Raw genomic sequence first — 21,537 nt, 5'->3', positions numbered from 1 at the left:
TCTGCCCATGCGGTAGGGTAAGGCATGATACCCACACCCTGATGGCAGGTCTGTGGGCTTCCATACTGGTGGCTGGAGACAGCTTTCTAGACACTGAGGGAGGGGCTGCTCTTCTGTGGGGCCACTGCCCCTGCCTGGAGTGACTCTCTCCATGGAGCTGTGCGGGCCTAGGGCATCGGCCACGTCGATATTCTCAGGGGTGAAGTCTCTCACAGGACAGTGAGGACAGCTGGGGCTGGCCCATCTTATTCTTAACCAGGCAGTAGTCAAGTGGTTGGCCTTTGCCAGTCAGGAATATGAGGACCCCAAACATGCCAGCATGTCTCTAGCCTCTGAGGCTGTAACATGGAGGCGGGAGGGCAGAGGGCCTGGGAGGGGTGCTCAGAGCCCCGCGGGTGGTAGGCGCTGCAGTGGCTGTACCATGCCGTCTGAGCTCAGGAACTCTCATGGAAGCACCGGCTGGGGGTGGTATGGCCCCATGTGTGAAGTGGAGAAACTGAGGCTCAGAGTATAACAAACAGTTCATGCAGTCAGAAGAGTTAGTCACACACCCTCCTACACAAAGACTGGTTGTGGTTGCCTGGCTGTAGGGTGGGGTGGGTGGGGACAGAAGCCAAGCCAGGCCCCTGGGAGCTGCCTGGAGGGTCAGGGCCTGTGGGTGAGCTCCTGGAGGGACCCTGCGTGGTGCTCGGAGCAGCACAGGCTGGAGAGCAGGTCTCCCAGAGGACGCACTGCTCCCCTGGGGCCATGTGATGTTCACCTGAGGACCTCCTGGGGATAGCAAGGGGGAGGAGGCTGTGCACAGGACTTGAGCTTCAGTAACAGCAGTTACGTTTGGCAGCAGATACAGTAAGGGAGGAAGTTGGAAAGGCAAACCAAAGGGCTAGGTTTCTCTTGAAACTTTGAAGCCAAAGTGACCCCAAAACAGATTTGTCTTGAAATCTGTGTACACAATCAGTGTAAGGGATTGTGTGACCATCCAGGTTTCGTCCACTTTTGTTGATCTCGTGGTCTCACCCTGTTTACTTGGTAAAGGTGAGACCTGTATGCAATCTGATGGGGAAACTGGGGAGAAATGTTCTAGCGACAAATGTTCTCAGCAATCCTTCCCGTTTTGAAGAATCGATGCTCAGAGGAAATGGCTGGAACTTGCCTCTCAGGCCTGAGCAATGCACGGAGATTGTGTGTTCAGCCCGTGGGCAGGGACAGGTGCTGCAAGCTGGACTCCTCCTCGGGGCACACCAGGTCCTGTGGTGGGACAAGCAGATGAGCCCCCATTCTGGCGGAGCCTTTGTGGTGGGACCTTTATGGTGGGTGCTGGCACGGGGAGAATGACCCATGGAGCAGACTCACCCCTGGGATGGCAAAGGAATGCTTTCGGAATCACCTGATGGGAGGATGGGTCACGGGGAAGCTGTCCCCGTGGGACTCACTCTGTGGACAAGGGACTTGAGCCTGCGGACCCAGAACCTGTGGGGCTCCCTCCCCCACCACAGTGGCCCCCTCCTCCGCTCAAGCAGAGACCCCGGGAGCAGCTTGCTCTCACATCGTGGTTGCTAGGACACAAGCCAGGTCCGAGCAGGACTCTCAGCTGCCCCCTCCCACCCGTAGCCCGTCAGTTCTTGCTCTGGTTTGAGGCGAGTCCCTGAGAGAAGATGAGAGGTCTGTTGGCCTTTCCCTTTGTACCAGTGGAGAACTAGTAGACCCTGGCCCTTGTCTCCACGGACTCATCTGCTGTCCCACAGCTGCGGGAGGCGGGATAGGACTGAAGGAAGTGGGCAGGCCCCTCTCGGAGCACCCTCGGGGTGTCTCCCTCTTCCATGAGAGATGCCTATCTGTCCTGCCTGCATCCTGGTTCCCAGCCCACCTGTCTTTACCTGAGGGCCTTCTCCTTGAGCCACCAGCTAGTTCCCACTAAGGGGACAGACAGGAGTAGGGAGCCCTCTACCTGCCTCCAGGGGCCGGAGAGAATCCAGTCCCTTAAAGGGCTTCCGCTGGGATGGGCTCCTGTGCCTTGGCCTGAGACCTAGTGTTTATGTTCAGAGCCCCCTGGGCCGTTGCCTGACCCCACTCAGTGCTAACTGAGGGCAGGCCCTCCGGGAGCTCCTCTGCCACACTCGGAGCCAGGTTGGGAAGTTGGGGGAGGGCTCAGCAGGGTCCCCCATGCTGGGGGGCTAGCCTCCAGAGGCCTGGACCAGAGCTGGTGCTTCACCCCGCCCTCTGGCCCCAGGCACATGGAGGGCACCCTACGAGCACAGGGTGCTCACTTCAGTTTCCATGGGTGCTCTCTTGGCTGCCACGTAGGGAGCAGTTTCTTCCGTTTCCTCTCCCAGAGTGCCCCTTGGCAGCTCAGCACATGTGGGCGCATGTCTGGCCTGCTGCCCTGGGAGGAGCTGGCCCTCAGGGCTGGAAGCCAGGCGCCTCTGAACTGGGGGGGTGGAGGTGTGGCTTTGAGCAGGTGATGTGTTTGGGGGTAGTGCCAGTACCACAGCAGCTGGCACCTAATTGTCTGATTAACTCTGATTAATCGACTAATTGGGACCTCAGCTTAAAATCCCCAATAACAAGGAGCTTTTGTGGAGTCTTCACGCTAGTACTTGAGAAAGTGGCAGCAAGTGTGGGGCATGGATTTCAGAATGAGAGGCCATGGGCGGCAGAAGTCCTCTGGGTCGGGAAAGGAAACGCACAGTAAAGTCGGCATGCTCCCCTCGCCCCTCCCCTTTCCTCTTCCTCTCCACCCTGTCTCCTTTCATCTCTCCTTTTAAATGCCAGGAGATCAGCCTCAGTGGTGCCATCATGGGGGGCTGCAGGGTGCGTCCCCTGCAGAGACCCTGGCTCTCCCAAAGGCTGCCGCTGAGCTGGGGGACAGGGCTCTGCTTGAACAGACCATTTAAGCAGACCTTTTCTGTTTCTCGGTGGTCCATCAGCCAGGGTGGCCTGCCAGCTGGTGGGGCCCCCTAGTCCTCTGTAGTCAAGTGGGTGATCAGTCAGTGTATCTGGACAGAGGCCACAGTGGTGTACTCTTCTGGGCCCCAGGAGCCCACAGGTATCAGTGGCCACACAGCTTTCCTTCCTTGGCTCTGGGAGAGCCTGATCGGAGGTGGGGGCTCAGACAAGCTTGTCCATCACCTTGGGGGGTGATGACAGGCTTGTCCATCCTTGGATTGGGGGCACCTTGGAGTGACCCCTCCCAGGAGGAGCTGGGGCTCCCCCTCCTCCCACCATGGCCTCTCCATCCCGCCAGCATCTATCTGCTGCTCCACAACAAGGGTGATGTCAGCCCCTTGCTGTCCCGGTTCCTTGCACATGCCCTGGAGTCCACAGGACACTGGCCTTGAGCGCTTCACAGTCCTGGAGAGCTAACTCGCAGGGAAATGGGTGGGGTGGGCTGAGCCATGATGAGCGGTTCCCAGAGTCTGGTTGGTGGAGAGACAGAAGTTGTGGAAGGAGCAGGACTCCTGGGCTCTCGCCTCTGTCCCCCGGGGTGCGAGCTGCTAGAAGCCAGGCATCGTCCTCCCAGCCCCCCACCCCTGAGGTGTCATGGCAGTTCCTGGGTCACCTGCCCTCATGGCTTCACCTCCCTTGCAGCAGGCTGCAGGTGCTGGAGTGGGGTCTTTGCCACCACACCGTGCCTACCTCCAGCGGGATCCTGTGACTTAGGTCAAGGCTGCATGTTGTGGAGTTGTTCCTGTCTGTTGGCGCCGCCTCAGTGAGCCAGCACAGGGCAGTCTTGGCTGGGCCTCACAGCCTCATGAAGGCCACGGAGAATCCCACGTTTGTGCTTTGCGCATGGGCCAGACTCGGGTGCTGGTTCCAGGAGCACCTTGAGGGCCCTGCTCCCCAGGCCATGAAAACCTGGTGGTGGCTTGCCTGCAGTGGGGACACTCATCGTGGACAAAGGAATCCTGCCTTGATCTCGTACACACAGAGCTTTAATTAAACACACTCATGAAACTGTAACGAGCCATTCATTTATTTAAATGGGGTGAGTTATTTCATTAATTTTTTGCGAACTGTAAGCAGCCGTCCCAAGATGAACTGTTTGGAGACAATCTTCTACTCCCTGAGGGGACGGTCTGGGGTGGGCCCTGAGATTCTGACCCTGTCCCCATGCCACACGGGGCCGCCCCCAGGTGACTGCTCCTGCTTGTCTCCCCCCAGCTGTCCCACCCCTGGATGCACAGGCTCGGGGCATATCCGTGGCAAGTACTCCAGGCACCGAAGGTGAGGAGCTGGTGGGCCCTTAACGGGTTCCTAGGAAAGAGGTTGGGCTGTGGCGGGGTGGAGCTCCTCTCCTACTCTGAGACCCTCTGTGGGTCTAGAACTGTCCCCATCTGTTCTGGGCTGATGAGCTCCGGTGGCCTCCCGTGCAACCCCGAGCCTTTCTGGGTGTCTCCCCAGTGGGGCTGCTCTGAGGCTGGAGGAGGCCTTGTGGGCAAACCCAGAACAGAGCCAGCACATGGTGGGGTGACCGTTTTCACTGCTGTCTTCCTGGGGGTTCCAGGGTCCCACTGGACCTCAGGGCCTCGGACTGTGGCGCCTGGTACAGGGGGTAGATGAGGGTGGGAAGGGTCTGGAGGTGGAGAGGAAGGCCTGGGTGCTCCTGGGGGCAGTGGGCACAGAGCAGAGTAGCTTGGGCCAGCCCCCATCCCCAGCCATCCCAGAGCAGGTGACTCTGGCATGGACAGGGCCCCCCGAGGTTGGGGGTCCCCAGACAAGCAGGAAGTGAAATTTAAAACACAATCTGGTGCTTTTTAATGTGGACACTTACTGTAAAATTTTGAACACATCGATCTGCCAGTCTTGCTTTTGGATTTTGGTGGAGGGAGGTGATGAGAGGCAAAGAGAACTTTTCAGGATAGGGGAAGTGCTGCAGAGGGTGAAGAGTTGGGGGACTGGGAGATGCTGATGGGGGGGCCCGGCCTCCTCCCTCCCAGTTTGCAGAGCTGCCCTCTGGCCAAGAAGAGGAAGCTAGAGGGCCCCGAGGCCGAGCACCTGGGGTCCAAGCGGAAGGCACCCCCGCTGAAGCTGGCTCTGGACGAGGGCTACGGCGTGGACAGCGACGGCAGTGAGGACACTGAGGTGAAGGACGCCTCTGTTTCCGATGAATCGGAAGGAACTGTGGAGGAGAACGAGGCCGAGGCGCCGGCACAGGAGGAGATTCATCGCCCCGAGCCAGCTGAAGGTGCTTTGTTGCTCTGTCTCCCCTGAATAAAGGCGCTTAGTGTGGCCCCGGAGAATCGCAGCCTGTGGGCGGGCAGGGCTCCCGCAAGCCAGGAAGCCCTGCTGAGAACAAGTGCCTCTTGTCCAACATTTGGGACTTCCTGGGGAGGGGCCGGCTCTGGGGGCTCAGGGTCTGTGTGTGAACACTGTGCATTTGGATGTGTGTCTATCTGTGTGTGTGACAGACAGACGGACAGATGGATGTGGCTGTGGGTCTGTATGGGGTGGTCTTGGACAGGCCTGCCCCACTTGGCCTCAAAAGAGACACCTGGTTGGGGGGCAGGGGTCTGCTTGGCATTCAGGGAGATGGTGGGGGTGTCCAGCGAAGCTGGGCCGGGCAGTGAGAACTGAGGAGTCTCCTTGCTGTCACCTTTTTCTCTGTAGGGCCCCCAGATCTTGGCAATCACTAGTGTGAAGGTGGGGCATGTCTGTGTCCTGAGACCCTGGGAGACTGTGGGGTCCTGGGGGTGTGGCAGAGGCCGGAGGCCCAAACCCTCCCCTCCAACACATCCATGTTTCTGGTGTTCTCCCCTTTTGGGATCTGAGGTGGATTCTTACTTCTCTTTAGAGCCACTGTAGGGGGGGAGTTCGTGCAACTCGCCTCCCTGCTGGGGACCTGGCTGTGTCCAAGAGTGTGCCAGGTCAGGGGCTTGGCCTCCCGGCTTCCTTACACAGGAGGGAGCTCTGTGCTCTGGCTCAGCCCTCCTGAAGGGGGAGTAGGCAGGCTGGCTCTCACATTCTGGGGTCCTTATCCACCACCCAGAGGGCCCAGGTGTGGTGAGCACCCACTGCATCTCAGCCACGGCGATGAAATGACTTAACCTTTAAAAACAGCTTTTACTGCTTCTCAATTATGAAACAGTGTTAAAAAGCCTTACGCATTTTTTAGGCTCCATTTTATGAAACACAGATTTGCCTGATTTTAAAAAGTGCACATAACAGGGAGGACTGTTAATCAAAACTATCATTGAAAATCTTAGTTTCAAAAGTACAGCAGTGGTTTCTCCAGGCAGACAAAAATGGCTATATGGATCCTGTTTCTGGGGTCTGGTGTCCTCTGGCTGTGGCGGAGTGGGGTGAAGGAACCAGAGCCAGTGGCCTGGAGACACACTCCAGGTGATGCTCAGCTGCCCCTCCCCTGTTCCCATGTGCCTCCCATATGGTTTCTGATTTTGTGTAGGAAGGAGCCCAGTAAAGGCGCATTTTGGATCCAATCCCATCAGCAGCCCCTCGGGCTCCTCCAAGGGCAGCTACAGCAGCTATCAGGAAATCATTGCAACTTCTCTCCTAAATTTGGGCCAAATCGCTGAAGACACCCTGGTTGGCGGAGACTCAGGCCAGGTGGCCACGCCAGGTCTAGTTCAGGAGGCTGAGGAAGAAGCCACCAGTGATGAGGGGGAGAAGGAGGACTTTATTCAGCCGGAGGACGTGGAGGAGGTGATTGAAGTCACCAGTGAGCGCTCCCAGGAGCCGTGTCCTCAGTCTCTGGAGAGTGTGGCCAGTGAGGCATCCAGTAAGCAGAAAGTGATCCTGGGCAACGAGGAGGAAGAGGAGGAGGAGGAGGAGGAGGAGGAAGATGATGAGGAGGAAGAAGATGAGGAGGAGGACGAGGAAGACGAGGAGGAGGCCCCTCCTGATGTAATCTGCCAGGAGGATGCCCCCCATGTCCCTGCCCCAAAGAGTCCTCAGCCACGGGGCCCAGTGCCTCCCAGCCCCAAGCCCGGGTACTCCGTCCTGGTGGAGGTGCGGTCCGATGACGGCAAAGACGAGGACTCGCGCTCCCAGAAGTCTGCAGTCACAGACGAGTCGGAGATGTATGACATGATGACCCGTGGCAACCTGGGCCTCCTGGAGCAGGCCATTGCCCTGAAGGCCGAGCAGGTGCGGGCTGTCTGTGAGCCGGGATGCCCACCTGCCGAGCAAGGCCCGCTGGGCCCGGGCGAGCCGGGGAAGGCAGTGAGGCCCCTGGACGCTGCCCGGAAGAGCTACTGCAGCAAAGGTAGGCTGGGATCCCAGGGATGGGCTGCCCGGGACCCGTGGACATGCCCTGAGGATTTCACTGGCTGGGGGTCATGGGAGGTGGGGAGTGTTAGCCAGACAGACACAGACTGTGCTCAGTGAGGCAGGAGGCAGGGCTGGGAGCACCAGAAGGGCATTGGCACTGGTCCTCAGGGACCCTGATGCTGAGGCACAGGTGCCCACGAGCCCTAGAGGGGCCAGAGGCCAGTGGCAGCGAACTCAGGAGGGTGGTGCCTGGGAGAGGCTTGTGAGCCCCTTAGGGTGCCTCTGCCTGCCTGGGGGTCAAAGGACAACCTCCTTCCATTTGAATCAGGCAGAGCCCCCAGGGGCCCTGTCCTCCCTGGGGTGGGCATTCAGAGCATGATCTGTGATTTCTGCGTTCTACCAAAGGGGATGACAGCTCCATTGGAAGTTTCCCTGGGTCACTGGCTGTGCCCTGGGGACCATGTGTGTCCTGAGAGGTCTTCCCTTCTGCCCCCGGCCTTACAATGACCTCTCTGGCCTGTAGAGGCTTGATGAGGTCAGTAGCTGAGATTTGGGGTTAAGTTTCTGCCTATGCCTTTATTACCTGCTTTGATTCCCCGGTGGCTCAGACCTTAAAGAGTCTGCCTGCAATGTGGGAGACCTGGGTTCAGTCATCGGGTTGGGAAGATCCCCTGGAGAAGGAAATGGCAACCCACTCCAGTATTCTTGCCTGGAAAATTCCATGGACGGAGGAGCCTCGCGGGCTACGGTCCATGAGTTCTCAAAAAAGTCGGACACTACTCAGCAGCTTCCTTTTGGGTGAGTTACTTGGCTTCTGTCTCCCCCTTTTGTGTCAACATGAAGGACGAGTCCTGGCAGGGGTGTTGCTGCCCAGCTTCACTTCTCTGTGGAGGCCTGGGGCTGTGCAGGACATTAGCAGGACAGGGCAGAGGGCACCAGCCGCCATCCAGGTGGTCTTCCTTGAAAAGCCACAGTCCCACTGTTTGGGTTTTCACCATCTGTGGGCTTTTCCACTTAGACACCCTGGACACCCTCTAGTATCCCCTTGCTGTCCAGCCCTGGTGCCTGTTGGGCTCTTGGGCGGTCTGGTCATCCTTCTCTCTGGACAGCCAGAGAGAAGGCTTGTGAGCTGCACTACCCGCTCCCTGCTCACCACTACCCACCCCCCCAGCTTCCTGGCTGCCCTCTGACCCAGAGGCCCTGTGTGTTTAGATCCCTCAAGAACTGAGAAGCGTGAGATCAAGTGTCCGACACCTGGCTGTGACGGCACCGGCCACGTCACTGGGCTGTACCCTCACCACCGCAGCCTGTCTGGCTGTCCCCACAAGGACAGGATCCCCCCGGAGAGTGAGTAGTTCTGCATGGCTCAGGCTGCCTCTGGTGTTTGGAAGGTGCCCACGTTGGGGAATGGCCACACAGAGCCCTGTCCCTCTGAACCGGCACGTCCTGAAGCCCACACTTAAGCCCTACAAGCATGCGGACGTGGAGCGTCCAGTGATTCTCCTGGAGATGGCAGCCTGGGTCAGGGTCCCGGAAGCTGGCCATGGACACAGGCACACGGGAAGGGAGGCTGGGCTCTGGAGCTGGGGAGAGGCCACTTTCTATGTGCTGGGGGCTCAGAAGGAGAAAAGCTGTCCCTGCTTCCATGTGAGGGGCAGCAAGTTGAGAGGAGGGACATTGTAAGGCTGAAGTGGTTTCTGCCTTAGGGAGCCAGGGCCACTGTGGGAGGGCCTCTCTGACTGAGCTGAGCCTGGGGCCTCTGCATGCTCCATGGAGGGAGGTGCTCACTGGCTCCTCCCGGTTGTCTTGCAGTCCTGGCCATGCACGAAAACGTGCTCAAGTGCCCCACTCCTGGCTGCACAGGCCAGGGCCACGTGAACAGCAACCGTAATACGCACAGAAGGTATGGGGCTGGACTGGGCATGGTGAGGGCGGTGGTGGGGGCATGCTGTGGGTGCCCCAACCTGGCACATGTCTCGGGCTTGCCCTGTCCCCCTGTGTGCTGCTCTTTGGGGTGAGTGCAAGGTCAGGACAGACCTTTGGTGGGCGCAGAGCAGCACCTGGAGGGGTGGTCACTGGCGCCACCCTGAGGGGATCCTGAGAGACCAGAGTGCACCTGGAGGAATGGGCGCCTGCAGCCTGGGGGAGAGCCTGGTGGGGACCCTGCCCTGCGGAGATTCGGGAAGCCTCTGGACACTAGCTCTTGCTTAGGGCACAGCCTCAGCATCTGGGCCTAAGCCTGGTTGCTCGGTGGGGTGCTGAGACCCTGGTGCTTCCATTGTCTGCCATCTCTGGCCACTGCTTCCCCGAGCCCTGGGCAGCTGTGGCTGTGGCAGCAGGTGCCTTTGCTCCAGTGAGTGAAGCTCAGCTGAAAGGATGGTCAGAGTCTTTGAGGTCCAATCACTGAGAAGAGGCTGAGCTCCCCAGCACTGCTGTGATGACGTCACCTCCCCTGGTTGATCAGCTTCGTAGTTCTAACAGTCAAAGCCGTATCCATGGTGTCTTGGATTAGGTGCTTTCCTGGGAAGGACCTGTGCCCTTCTGCTGTGACCCTGGTGGTCCATGTCCTCCAGGGTCAGCACCCAGTTCATGGCCTGTGGGTGACAGAATTTGATCAGCTCTGGTTGGTGGTAAGGCGAGAGGAGCAGAGTGAGAGACAGGCCCATCCCCCAGACCCATCCAGAAGAGAGGCCTTTGTCCAGAGCCTTGTAGAACTTTAGGATGCATTTTGTCTCTGTGTGTCATTGGCTTAAAATTTCCAAAAACAGAAACTGAGTGAGCAGCAGGTGCTTTGAGGGCTGAGGACACACCTGGGGAAAAGCCCCCTCTATAGGAACAACAGCCTTCCCTGGGCGCCTGCAGGTGTCTGGCTCCTGGCTTAGATGGGCGGGGCCTGGAAAAGGGCTCAGCTGTCCTCCTGTCCTGTCTCTAGTTTGTCTGGGTGTCCCATTGCTGCTGCCGAAAAATTAGCCAAATCTCATGAGAAGCAACAGCCACAGCCGGGAGAGCCTTCCAAGAATAGCTCCAATTCGGATCGGATCCTCAGGTGAGTGACATGAGCCACAGACCCGGAGGGGTGTTCTTAGACCCAGGTTCATCTGCCTGACATATAGCGAGGCCAAACAAACCAAAACTGGGTTGGAGTTTGGAGCAGAGAAAAGTTTATTACAAAAGCCATGGAAGGAGAATGGGTGGCTGGTGCTCAGAGCATTCGACTTCCCATTGGCTTTCCGGTGAGGTCTTTACAGACAGTGTGAGCGAAGAGGGTTCGAGGTGCATAATAGCTTGTGGAGGTTCTTCTGATCAGCTGATGGTGAGGTGGTAGGTGATTTTTTTAGGAATCTCAACCTTACAATTCCAACACTCTGGGGTCCACAGGCTTGTGGTCGGCATGTCGTCACCACTGGGCAAGTGTCTTGGTTTCTGCAGAGCGACTCAGATACGTGTCAGATTGTTCCCTCTGTCTCTTCCAGAGGAGCTAGGAGCCCTGTTGAGCCTCTTAATTGACTGACTTGCTCTTTGGAACCTGGAAGGTTGAGGGGGTTTACAGCCTTTTTCCTACAAACGAGAAATGGGGACACAGAGGGGCTTTTGTCCCAGGAAGGCCCTGTAAAGTTCTGCTTGATTTCAGGGGCTGCCTCCTGAAATGCCCAGGGAGGATCTAGTCTTTCTGCAACTGCATGTGTGTGCATGAGTGCGTGCATGTATGTGTCTGCACACATGTATGTACAGCATGTGTGTGTGCACATACGTGTGTGCAGTGTGTATGTGTGTATGTATGTGTGCGCAGGTGTGCATGCGTGTACTGGTGTTTCTCAGCAGTTTTGGAGGCGACAGCACCTGCAAGGCTGCTCCTGCCTTGCCCTTTCTGAGGGTATTGATATCACTGCTGGATGATTCAGGATTTGTTTGTGGAGATTCTGGTTCTGTTTGGAGAGTGGGCTGCACCAGCTGAGGGCTAAAACCCTGGACTGGGAAGAGGTGCCCTCCAGAGTGCCACCCCCATGACCCCTGAGATGCTGTGTGTTTAGTTGTGTGTGTGTGTGTGTGAGTGTGCGTGCATCCATATGAGGTTGCAGATGTGGCTTATTGATGAGAGGGCTTCTGAAAGGCCATTCAGAATGAATCTGCTTTGTGCAACCTCACCCACAAGCCTCCATTGGCGTGGGGCCAGAGGCTGGGGAACTTTCCTAAGGCCACATGTCCCCCGCCATCCCACCAGCCTACCTTCAGAATCTCCTCCCAGCGGGACCAGTTCCCTGGTGCCCACCATGCTGGGGGATTCTCCCCCACCGTGTCCTTGTTCAGCGGACTCCTTGCTCCCTTGTCTGCAAGGAGCTAGAACTCACAGGTCCTCTCCTCCAGACTCCTGTTCTACGTCTGTCATAGATACAAGAGTTTGGGAGACCAGGGCCACCACACCCTGTGCAAGCTCAGTGCTCAGCAATCGTGAGCATGGGGCATGGCATAGACCCTGGTCTGGAGACCCACCTGTCCCTTCCCTGGCAGGTGCCTGGCGGACACTCAGACCGAGGATTGAGCTGCACACCTTGGCTTCGGAGGGTGGTGTGTGAGGAATCTCTGTGAGGGGCCCACCCTCCCACACTGGGGCTGCCCTTGCAGCCCAGTCCTTGGGTGCCCTGTACTCCATTTGGCTCCAGGAAGCTGCTTCTTTTTTCCATCTTAATCCCTGTTTCTTCCACTTCTTGATAATTTTCCTATCTTGAGCCAAGTCACTGACAAAATGTCAAACCACCAGGCAGGTAAGCCTTGGGAAGGCCAGTCTTGGGGCCAAACAGGTGCTGAACGTGGAGGTGGTGTCCCAGGAAGGTGACTGCAGTTTGTTCCCCTGTAAAAATGAGACAACAGTCTTAGCGACTTGAGTTTCTCACAAGGCCTGGACGAGGCCATGCGCCCTTGGTGAGGAGCCCTGATGGTAACAGCTGCGGCCAAGATGCTGGAGCCTTCCACCCAGGCTTCATGCGTTCCGTGGGGCCGCGTTTTGGGTATTGTACCCTGGGGTGTGCAGATAATCTTAAAAAAGTTTTGTTGGCATCATAGACACCGAGTCTGCTGCTGGACGAAGCCCGGGCTGAGGAAGCCACCAAAACATGGCGCAGGCATTAAGTTTAGGCCTCATCTTCCCTTGAGGGTAGCTGAGAGCTCACCAGCAACTTCTCAGATGCATTGGCCAGTCTAGAGTGGAGGAGGAGAGCCTGTTCGTGCTCTGGTGGCATCGCTTTCCCAAGACCCTTCAGAGCTGGCCTTATCATGGTTCCAGGGTCTTCTTGGCAACAGGCTCCTCATTTCGGGTCATGCTTAAGTTCTTACAGTGCCTGGCACCTCGGGGCCTCTCCATTGGTCCTTCTTCATTCCACCCTTTCCAGAGTGAAGTCACTGCTTGGCTCTAGAGGCCTCCTCCGCTTTTCTTCTCTCCGAGCCCCTCACTGGAATGGTACAGGCCCCATGGCCTTTCTCTTCTGCTGGTCTCGCTCCTGCCCTGGCTCCTGGGCTGTGGAGGCTGGTGTCTCCACACCATCTCTTGTACATTTAAAAATCTGAGCTCTTCCAGAGCTCTAGTAACAGTGACTGAATGCCTGCGGCAGTGCTTTCATGCCTGTCCTTAACTGGGCAGCAGCCCCTCCAGGGGCATCTTAAGCAACTTTAAGCAGAGGACAGTGGAGGGCTAGGCCACTCCCTTCAAAAAGTGGAGCTACTGTGCCCTGAGGCTGATTCTCAGAACCACCCCCATATCCCCTCCAGGTGCCCCAGCTCCCTCCTGTCCAGGGAATGTATTAACAAGTTATTCCACCACCAGAGTTCCACCTTGACTGCCCACCACCCTAAAGATGCTCCTCTGGGGCTCCCAGCCAAGGGCTCAGAAACCAGCTCTCCTTTCCCCTCCTCTGGCTGATGCTGTCTGCAAGGGGATACGAGCTGTTACTTCAAGTCTCCTAGTGCTTCTTCCCCATGGCGGTTCTTCCTGCACATCCCGCGGGCAGCCTGTAGTGGTGGGCAGGGGAGGGCCTGCCTGGGTCTTAGTCCACACTGGCCTCTGAGGGATGGCTGGGCTAGGCCATGGCAGAGGGTGCTGGGTTGAATAGCACAGGGTCCTTGTGTCCTGTCTTCATGCTTCTCATCTCCATCCTGCACCCCAGGCCCATGTGCTTCGTGAAGCAGCTTGAGGTCCCTCCATATGGAAGCTACCGGCCCAGCGTGGCGCCCACCACACCCAGGGCCAACCTGGCCAAGGAGCTGGAGAAGTTCTCCAAGGTCACCTTTGACTACGCAAGTTTTGATGCTCAGGTTTTTGGTAAGCGCATGCTTGCCCCAAAGATTCAGACCAGCGAAACCTCACCGAAAGCCTTTAAATGTAAGTTGGGGAAACTGCTCTGCAAGGTGTAGGGTCTGAGGGGTGGAGGAGGAGGAACCCTTCCCCAGGAGCATGTAGGGACTCTCCATCTGGGGCCCCAGCTGTCCCAGTCTACCACGGTGATGTTCTCAGAGTCTGGGTCTCACCCACATTGCAGCCTTCACGTTCAGCACCAAACTGGATGTGTCTCCTCACTACACGTTGAAAACAAAACACAAGTGTGTTATGGTGTGCATGTCCAAAGAGTTAAGCCCAACATCGCTGACATGGTTTACCCTATGAGTGTGCCCTCCCCTAGATGTCCTTTCCCAGGCAGTTTATTCCAGCTCAAGGGTGGAGGTCTAGGGGGAACCACTGTGCTGAGCCTGGACACCCAACAGATGCTTAGACAGGGACATCATGCTGGATACAGTAAGCCATTTGTAATATTAGCAACAAAATTTCTGGGTGCTTGCACTAACAAAATGCATTCCTACAAACCTTTGAGAACAAGCTCTCCTGTCTTTCTAAAAAGTTATTCCTATACTTAGGTTGCACTGGGTCTTTGTTGCTGTGCAGGCTTTCTCTAGTTGTGGCGAGTGGGGGCTTCTCTGTTGCAGTGCACGGGCTTCTCACTGTGGTGGCTTCTGTTGTGGAGCACAGGCTCTAGGTGTGTGGGTTTCAGTAGTTGCAGCTTGGGAGCTCAAGAGCATGTGCTCAATAGTTGTGGCACACCAGCTTAGCTGCTCCTGAGCATGTGGACTCTTTGATCCCCCAGACTAGGGATCAAACCCATGTCTCCTGCATTGGCAGGTAGACTCTCAACCACTGGAGCACCAAGGAAGTCCCCTGTCTTTTTGTGGTCACTTATTACACTAATTTGTGAGTTGCAAGCCAATTAGCTTGCATAATACCTACAAAATGGAAAACTGCCCCAGTGTACATAAGATTGGAACTGGCAGCTCATGATGGATGTTCAGACACCAAAATCAGCAATGATGAGTTTCCTATGAGTTCATACTAGAAACACTGATTGATAGAATGGCCAGCTGGAGTGTTTGGCCAACTTGTTAGGAGAGGGCTTCATGCAAGGCACCCACTTACACTGGGGCACTGGAAATTTGCTGGTGATATCATAATTACTCAGAAATCATACCTGAGAGTGATCTTATGGTTACGGCACAGTTATTAGAAAAGATGACATTTTATGCCTTCGTGTTTCATGTTCTGTTGTTGTTCAGTAGCTAAGGCCTGTCCAACTCTTTGTAATCCCATGGACTGCAGCATGCCAGGCTCCTCTGTCCTCCACTAACTCCCAAGTTTGCTCAGATTCATGTCCATTGAGTCGGTGATCCTATCTAAATCTTATCCTCTGCTGCCCCCTTCTCCTTTTGCCTTCAGTCTTTCCCAGCATGAGGGTCTTTTCGAGTGAGTCAACTCTTCGCATCATTATATTTGAGCAACAGTGTTATTTACTAAAGCTGTGGCTGTTGAGGAGGTGATACCAAAATGAGCCTTTTGAGATATTGTGACAAAATTTGCCTACTTGAATGACACTGCAGACACTCTTCCTATTTACAGACTTTAGTCTCTCAATAAGCATTCGCCAACAGATAACTTGTTTCGTTTGCAATATCAGGGATGCTAGCCTGTCTTTGCCCTTTCTGCCCAAGTTATGGTCAAGACAGAAGTGGCCTTCTCAATACCTGACAAGGATGGGGGAGGACTGGGGTATGCGAGCTCATGGCAGTGGGTGGATGACCCAGCCCTAAACCTACCTGCACATAGCTGTGCTCAAAGCCCCCAGCCACCCTAAAGCTCCCCTGTGGGTCTTTGTGGCTGCCTCCCGTTCACGTTGTATATCAGCCTGCTGTTGTTCCCTTTTTGCAGCCAAACCTTTCCCAAAGGCCTCTCCCCCCAGGCCCAGCCCCTGCACCTCATCCTCTTCTGCAGGCTTCGACTACGCCCACGATGCAGAGGCCGCGCACATGGCTGCCACTGCCATCCTGAACCTCTCCACGCGTTGCTGGGAGATGCCTGAGAACCTCAGCACGAAGCCACAGGACCTGCCCAGCAAGGTGGGTGAGGGCCCTGCTGGGAGCCCCTTCTGAGGCAGAGAAGGTGGGTGGGGTTTGCAGTCAGGACTATATGCAGCCTGCACATAGCAGGTTCAGCAAACCCAGCATCTTTGAGGGGAGTACTACTCTTTCCTTTTCTCCCTCCTGACCACTGACCCTGCTGCCCAAAGACACTGGATGGTTCCACCTCCCTGAGCACCACGCGCTGTGCCTAGGGGCGCCAAGTGGGTGTACACACATGTTCCCGCATCTACCAGGATGCGGGCTTCCACTGGCTTCCACTGGCTTCCGCATGTTCCTGTGCCCACACAGGTGGCCATGTGCAGGGGCTGGTTTTATGGGCTGGAGGCCTTGAGGGAGTGGGTAGAGTGAGTCCACGTCAGCTTCAGGATACTTTCTTCTCAGAGGCTCTTCTTTTTGGCCCTGTTCCTTTTGGAGGGAAAATAAGGCACATGTGGGAGGGGATGGTGTCTAACCTAGATGTCACCTTTGCAACGCAGGCCGCGGACATTGAGGTGGATGAGAACGGAACCCTGGACTTGAGCATGCACAAGCACCGCAGGCGGGAGAACACTTTCCCCAGCGGGAGCAGCAGCAGCAGCAGCCCTGGCGTGAAGTCAGCTGACGCCTGCCAGCGCCAGAGCAGTACCAGCGCCCCCAGCCGCTCCCTGACCTCACCCTCGTCCAGCCACGCCTCCCGCCAGGATGAGTGGGACCGGCCTCTGGACTACACCAAGCCCAGCCGCCCACGAGAGGAGGAGCCTGAGGAGGTGGGTGCTGTCCAGGTGGGAGGTCCAGGGCTGTCGAAGGTCGGAGGAGGGGGGCGTTGGGCAGGCGCTGGTGGTCAGCTTGCCTTACCCAAGGGTTGGCATAAACACGCTGGCATCTCCAGGCAGAGGCGCTGTGGGTCCTACCCCTTTCCACACAGGGTTCTGCCTGCTCCGGGCAGCTAAGTCCACCTTCCTGGAGGTGTTTTCACCATTGGCTCAGTTTGTGGCCTTGTCCCCTCCAAGAGGGAGGTGGTCTCACCTCTGGAGAATTAGTGGTCAGCAGCAGTGTGGCTTGTCCCCTCCAAGAGGGAGGTGGTCTCACCTCTGGAGAATTAGTGGTCAGCAGCAGTGTGTCTCTCGAAGAGTGCGGAGAGGACAGGGGCGGTTCAGGGGATGATTTGGGAAAGGCCTCAAATTCCTCAGTTTCGTGGGCCTCCCACCAGCCTGCTGTTCAGATGAGGGACACCCTGAACTCTGGTGGCAGCCTCTCCTCACCATCCCCAGGACACTGCAGGCGCCTGGTTCCCTGGACAGAGGCAGGAGAAAATGCCTGGCTTCAGAAGCACCTCTAGCAGCCAGTGGTCTGAGTCCCAGAGCAGTACTGCCTGCTAAGGAGCGGCAAGCCAGGCTTCTGTGTTGACCCATCCATAGCCTGGGGGCTGGTGGAACATTCCTTTCCTGATGACTCCACCCACTTGAGGTGGTGCTGACTGGGGGCTTCCAGAACAGCAGAACTCCGCTCTGAGGGTACAGCTCCAGGCGGGCTCTGCATAGTGTGGACAGGCCTGAGGGGTCCCTCCCAGCCCTCCCCTGACTTCCAGCCCCCACCTCCAGGAGGGCGAGGGGGCCAGGTCCCTGCGTATGTGCTAAGCCATGTCTGATTCTTTGTGAGCCCACTGACTGTAGCCCTCCAGGCTCCTCTGTCCATGGGATTCTCCAGGCAAGAATACTGGAGTGGCTTGCCAGTGCCCTTCTCCGGGGGATCTTCCTGACCCAGGGATCGAACCCAAGTCTTTTGCGTCTCCTGCATTGGCGGGGGGTTCTTTACCACTAGGGCCACTGAAGCAGAACCAGGAGGCCCCTGGAATGTTTGTGTCTGGGCAGGGCAGGGTGGTGTGTGGGTGGAGCCATCCCCTTGGCAGGCGGGGCTGGGGACAGATCCCTGTGGAGGGAGGGGCAGTGGTGGTGAGGATTCTACTCTGAGAACCCACCCCCTCTACAGTTTCATCTTCAGGGGTGGCCGGGTTCCTCCATCTACTGGCCTCACATGCACTCCTACTTTACAGAGGAGCTGCCTGGTCTAGGTCTAGGTCATCTGGCTCATCACATGGCAGCCAGTCAATGTCAGGGCTCAGAAGAGGGATACTTCTCTCAGAGTGAGCCCCTGGGGTAGGGAGGCTGGCTGAGGGTCAGCGGGGGCTGCAGGGGGCCTTCTCTCTGCCAGTGGGCCAAGTCTGAGGCCCAGTGGGGCCCTTCTGTTCCTGTTGGGGTCACCAGGCTATGTCCCCACATCTGCTGTCATCCTTGTTCAGTTCTGTGCCTGTGACCTTGTCTCCCCTCCACCCCTCCAGGGGTCCTTCCCCTTTCCTTGGCCCCTAGCTCAAGCTGGTCTCTCTGGCCACTTCCCCCTGCCACCCACCCAGCCCTGCTCCACTTTTCCGTGCCCTCTGAGCATCCTCACCCCTTCCCAGGACTGTTGTGTCATCTGTAGGTTACCTGGGTCTCAGAGGTCCTGGGGAGCCTGGCCGTGGAAGCCTGCTGCTGTGCTCCATCGCCGACCATCCACTCCCTGGCAGGAAGCCTCAGTTAACCCCCAGGCTCTTCCCTTCCTCCCCTGTGCCCTGGGCACAGGTGTCCCTGTCCTATTGGGTCACCCCCTGGATCAGGCCTTCCCAGTCCATCTACTATGGTCTGGGCTCCCGGTTCAGACTCTCCTTCTAGCTCTGCCCAAGACTCCTTGACCATCTTGCCCCAGCCTTTAGCATCACCTCCCACCCAACTCTGGCAGCAGTGCCCCCTCACGTCCCCAAACAGCCCTGGCCCCTGTGTCTGTGGCCCTCTGGGATATGCTTCATGTTCTGGAGCTGCCTCTGCCCCTGTGATTCTGGGAGGCCCTTGTTTCTCCTGAAGGCTGGACTCAAGTTGAGGCTCTTCGTCCACACCGCTGTGCCTTGTTCAGTAGTAACAGTAGCAACAGCATCGCATGGGGCCACGGGCTTTTCTTGCCTCAGCTCCAGACATCCTGGGAGGGCCTGCTACTGTTTCCAGCTCAAACGTGTGGGGTCCAGGAGGTTGGACAATGTGCCTGGGACACACAGCAAGTCCTGAGACTTGAATCGTGATCCACCACTGGGGCTAGTGGTCCATTACAGACTGACCTGCAGGGCACTGACCTTCCTGACTCTCGTGGATGTCTTCCCTGCCCTGGATGGAGGGAATGTCCTTGTTCACCACTATGTTCATAGTGCCCTGTTCTTGGGTGGCTACTGAACACTTCCAGACCCTGCATTTGAGGTCAAAGTGTTTATTAAAGTGCCTGTTGCAGTCAGGTCATTGTGCCGGCTGGGCCCACAGGGCCAGATGGCCCTAAGGTTGCTGTGATTATTTCTATCATACTTTGTACATTGTACCGCTCATCCTCATAGCATTTCAACAGACACACCCTCAGTGGTAACGGCCCCAAAGGAGCTGCACTTGGTGTGCACTCTGGTGTGCAGGAGGTGACCCAGGGCGGGTGGCCAGAGGTGACACACAGGCCAGAGGCCGTGGAGGGTGTCAGAGCAGCCGCCCTGGGTGGCATCCGTGTCTCCCCGTTCCTGGGTCAGCTCGGGCGCAGCAGCCGAGGTGAGGGAGCGCCCCAGCCCCTCTGGGTGCTGCCTCCTGCATCTTGGGAGTGTGTCTTACTCCTGCATGCATAAGACAGGAGACTCCAGAAAACGCCTCTGTGGACCCTGTTCTGAAAGGCCCCTCTCCCTCAGCCCTGGGCTGGGCGCCCAGCCCCCGCCAGCTGGTTAAAACATCTCCCTGCTGGTCTTTTGCAGTCAGAGCCAGCAGCCCATTCTTTTGCTTCTTCTGAAGCAGATGACCAGGAAGTGTCGGAGGAGAATTTTGAGGAGCGGAAGTACCCCGGGGAGGTCACCCTGGCCAACTTTAAGCTGAAGTTTCTCTCCAAGGACATAAAGAAGGAGCTGCTCACGTAAGTCCCCGCCTTGAATGACAGGACCCCCCCAGGGGACCTCTATAGTCTGGAAAGGAGCACACCCTAGTGGGAGCCTGTGATGACCAGGCCGGCCCCTGCACAACCCTGCACTGACTGTCCTCCTGCCCTGGCCATGGGCAGAGGCTGAGCTGCCTCTACTAGGACCTTCCTGGGCCAGACAGCAGGGGCCCCTCACCCCTGTATCATGCTGGCCTCTAACCTGCTCCTTCAGGGTGATAAAGAGCGAGGATGAGCCTTCATCTGGCCCATAGAGCAGACAAAGGCTGAGGGGAGTGGACGCCTCCTGAGCCCCCACTGTGTGCCAGTCCTCAGCGTGCTCTGCCTCAGAGCTGGTGCCCTCAGCCCTGGCAGCCAGAGCTAGTTTAACCAGACGCCACTGGAGAGGGGACAGCTGCTGGCTAATTGCCACTGAACACCACCTCCCCTAGGAGACGGTGCGAAGCAGGTGATCCAGCCCTCACCTCTGCTCAGAGTTTGTCCCTGGGATTCCTCTTTGTGCCCCAAACCCTGCCAGCTTCCTCCTGCCCTGTAGCTGGCTCTGGCTGGGGCCTTTTCCTCGGGGAAGGCCCTGCCACATCACGAAGGCTCCCCCTGCCCCCCTGTCCACAAGCCTGGACATGTGTGCGTGCACAGTGCGAGGGCTTCAGAGCATCTCGACTTTAAGTTGAGCTTCACTTTGGTTCCCTTTTCCTTCTTGAGCTGAGTGGTATGGGAGAAACTTGCAGTCGGAGAGGCGGAGGTGAAGGGTCTGCTCCGAGACGGGCAGGGAGCAGGCGCCGCCCCCCTCCCTGAGTGGACTCAGCCCCGGGGGCGGGTCTGGCAGGGTGCCTCGCTCTCTGATCTGACGCTCTGTTTCCTTTGTCCAGCTGCCCCACCCCTGGCTGTGACGGCAGTGGCCACATCACTGGGAACTATGCCTCCCACCGCAGGTTCGTCCCCCGCTTGGGTCCGCCTGGCCTGGGTGCTGTGTGGTGGGTCTTCTCCCTCTGCTGCTCTGCTCCCCCTCTTTGGCTCATCCCAATATCCCATCTCTTCTCTTTCAGCCTCTCTGGTTGCCCTCTTGCTGACAAGAGCCTCAGAAACCTCATGGCTGCCCATTCTGCTGACCTCAAGTATGTCTGCCCTCCTGGCCTCCCATCTCTGGGGTGGCTTCCTTGCTCTGCTCACTCCTTTCATGAGGCTCCAGCCCAAATCAGCCTTCTCGAGGGCTCCGGCACCAGGCCGGCCCCAGCCAGAGGCGCAGGGCCGTGGGGCAGAGAGGCAGGGCCATGGACGGGCTGATTCTGCTTGGCTGGGATTCTCGCCACTCTGCCTGTCTCTGTCTGCTCTGAGCACTGCTGTCTGCCTGTCCCCTCAGGCCCAGGGCTGCTACGGGGTCCTGTGCTCCCCTCGGCCCTGCCAGCCTCTCTGAGGGCTGAGGGTCGGGAGGGCCAACAGGATGTAGGACCTGCCTCTGGCTCCTGGTGGCCCCGGCCCATTCTCTTCCTCTCCTGAGGACCCCTGATGGGCTGCTGTCTGGGCCTGCTTTCCCCTGCTGTGGAGATCTGGGAGAAGTCCCGGACTGGCCATGGCTTGTAAGTCTCATTGTGGCTCAGAGGGCTGCAAGCTGTGTAGCTCTTGCTAAGTGGACTGGATGCTGGTGATGGCTGAGAAACTCTGTGCTTGACCCTCCTCCTGCACCCCTTTCAGCTGCTTCTGTCTTGGCCCCTGGTGCTCACCTCTGCCCTGCCCACGCCTCACCTCTATGCTCGCCCCTCCTTTTTGCTGTGCCTGCTCTCTGCTTCTGCTCCTCCTGCCCCTGACAACAGGGCAGGGCAGCCCAGGGGCACCAGCCACTCTGACTGACAGCCTTGTTCAAGTGAGGAGCACCTGCCCAGAGGTTTCCTGGCT

At 57.5% G+C, this 21,537-nt stretch overlaps 1 protein-coding gene across 1 annotated transcript in view; it reads left to right on the top strand.

The window, feature by feature from the left end:
• Positions 1 to 21,537, top strand: part of MYT1 (myelin transcription factor 1) — a 44,208-nt gene that overhangs the window by 10,756 nt on the left and 11,915 nt on the right. The window contains exons 4-15 of the mRNA XM_052650690.1: positions 4,162 to 4,224; positions 4,938 to 5,185; positions 6,404 to 7,222; positions 8,440 to 8,574; positions 9,040 to 9,130; positions 10,160 to 10,273; positions 13,386 to 13,600; positions 15,533 to 15,657; positions 16,158 to 16,427; positions 19,469 to 19,623; positions 20,514 to 20,576; positions 20,691 to 20,759. Of these exons, the coding sequence (XP_052506650.1) occupies positions 4,162 to 4,224; positions 4,938 to 5,185; positions 6,404 to 7,222; positions 8,440 to 8,574; positions 9,040 to 9,130; positions 10,160 to 10,273; positions 13,386 to 13,600; positions 15,533 to 15,657; positions 16,158 to 16,427; positions 19,469 to 19,623; positions 20,514 to 20,576; positions 20,691 to 20,759 (2,367 nt within the window). The remainder of the gene's footprint in view (positions 1 to 4,161; positions 4,225 to 4,937; positions 5,186 to 6,403; positions 7,223 to 8,439; positions 8,575 to 9,039; positions 9,131 to 10,159; positions 10,274 to 13,385; positions 13,601 to 15,532; positions 15,658 to 16,157; positions 16,428 to 19,468; positions 19,624 to 20,513; positions 20,577 to 20,690; positions 20,760 to 21,537) is intronic.

The sequence above is a fragment of the Budorcas taxicolor genome, chromosome 13 (assembly GCF_023091745.1).
Source record: "Budorcas taxicolor isolate Tak-1 chromosome 13, Takin1.1, whole genome shotgun sequence".
NCBI classification, from domain to species: domain Eukaryota; kingdom Metazoa; phylum Chordata; class Mammalia; order Artiodactyla; family Bovidae; genus Budorcas; species Budorcas taxicolor.
Note: the sequence above shows the minus strand (reverse complement) of the source record. Positions and strands in the feature narration are given on the sequence as shown.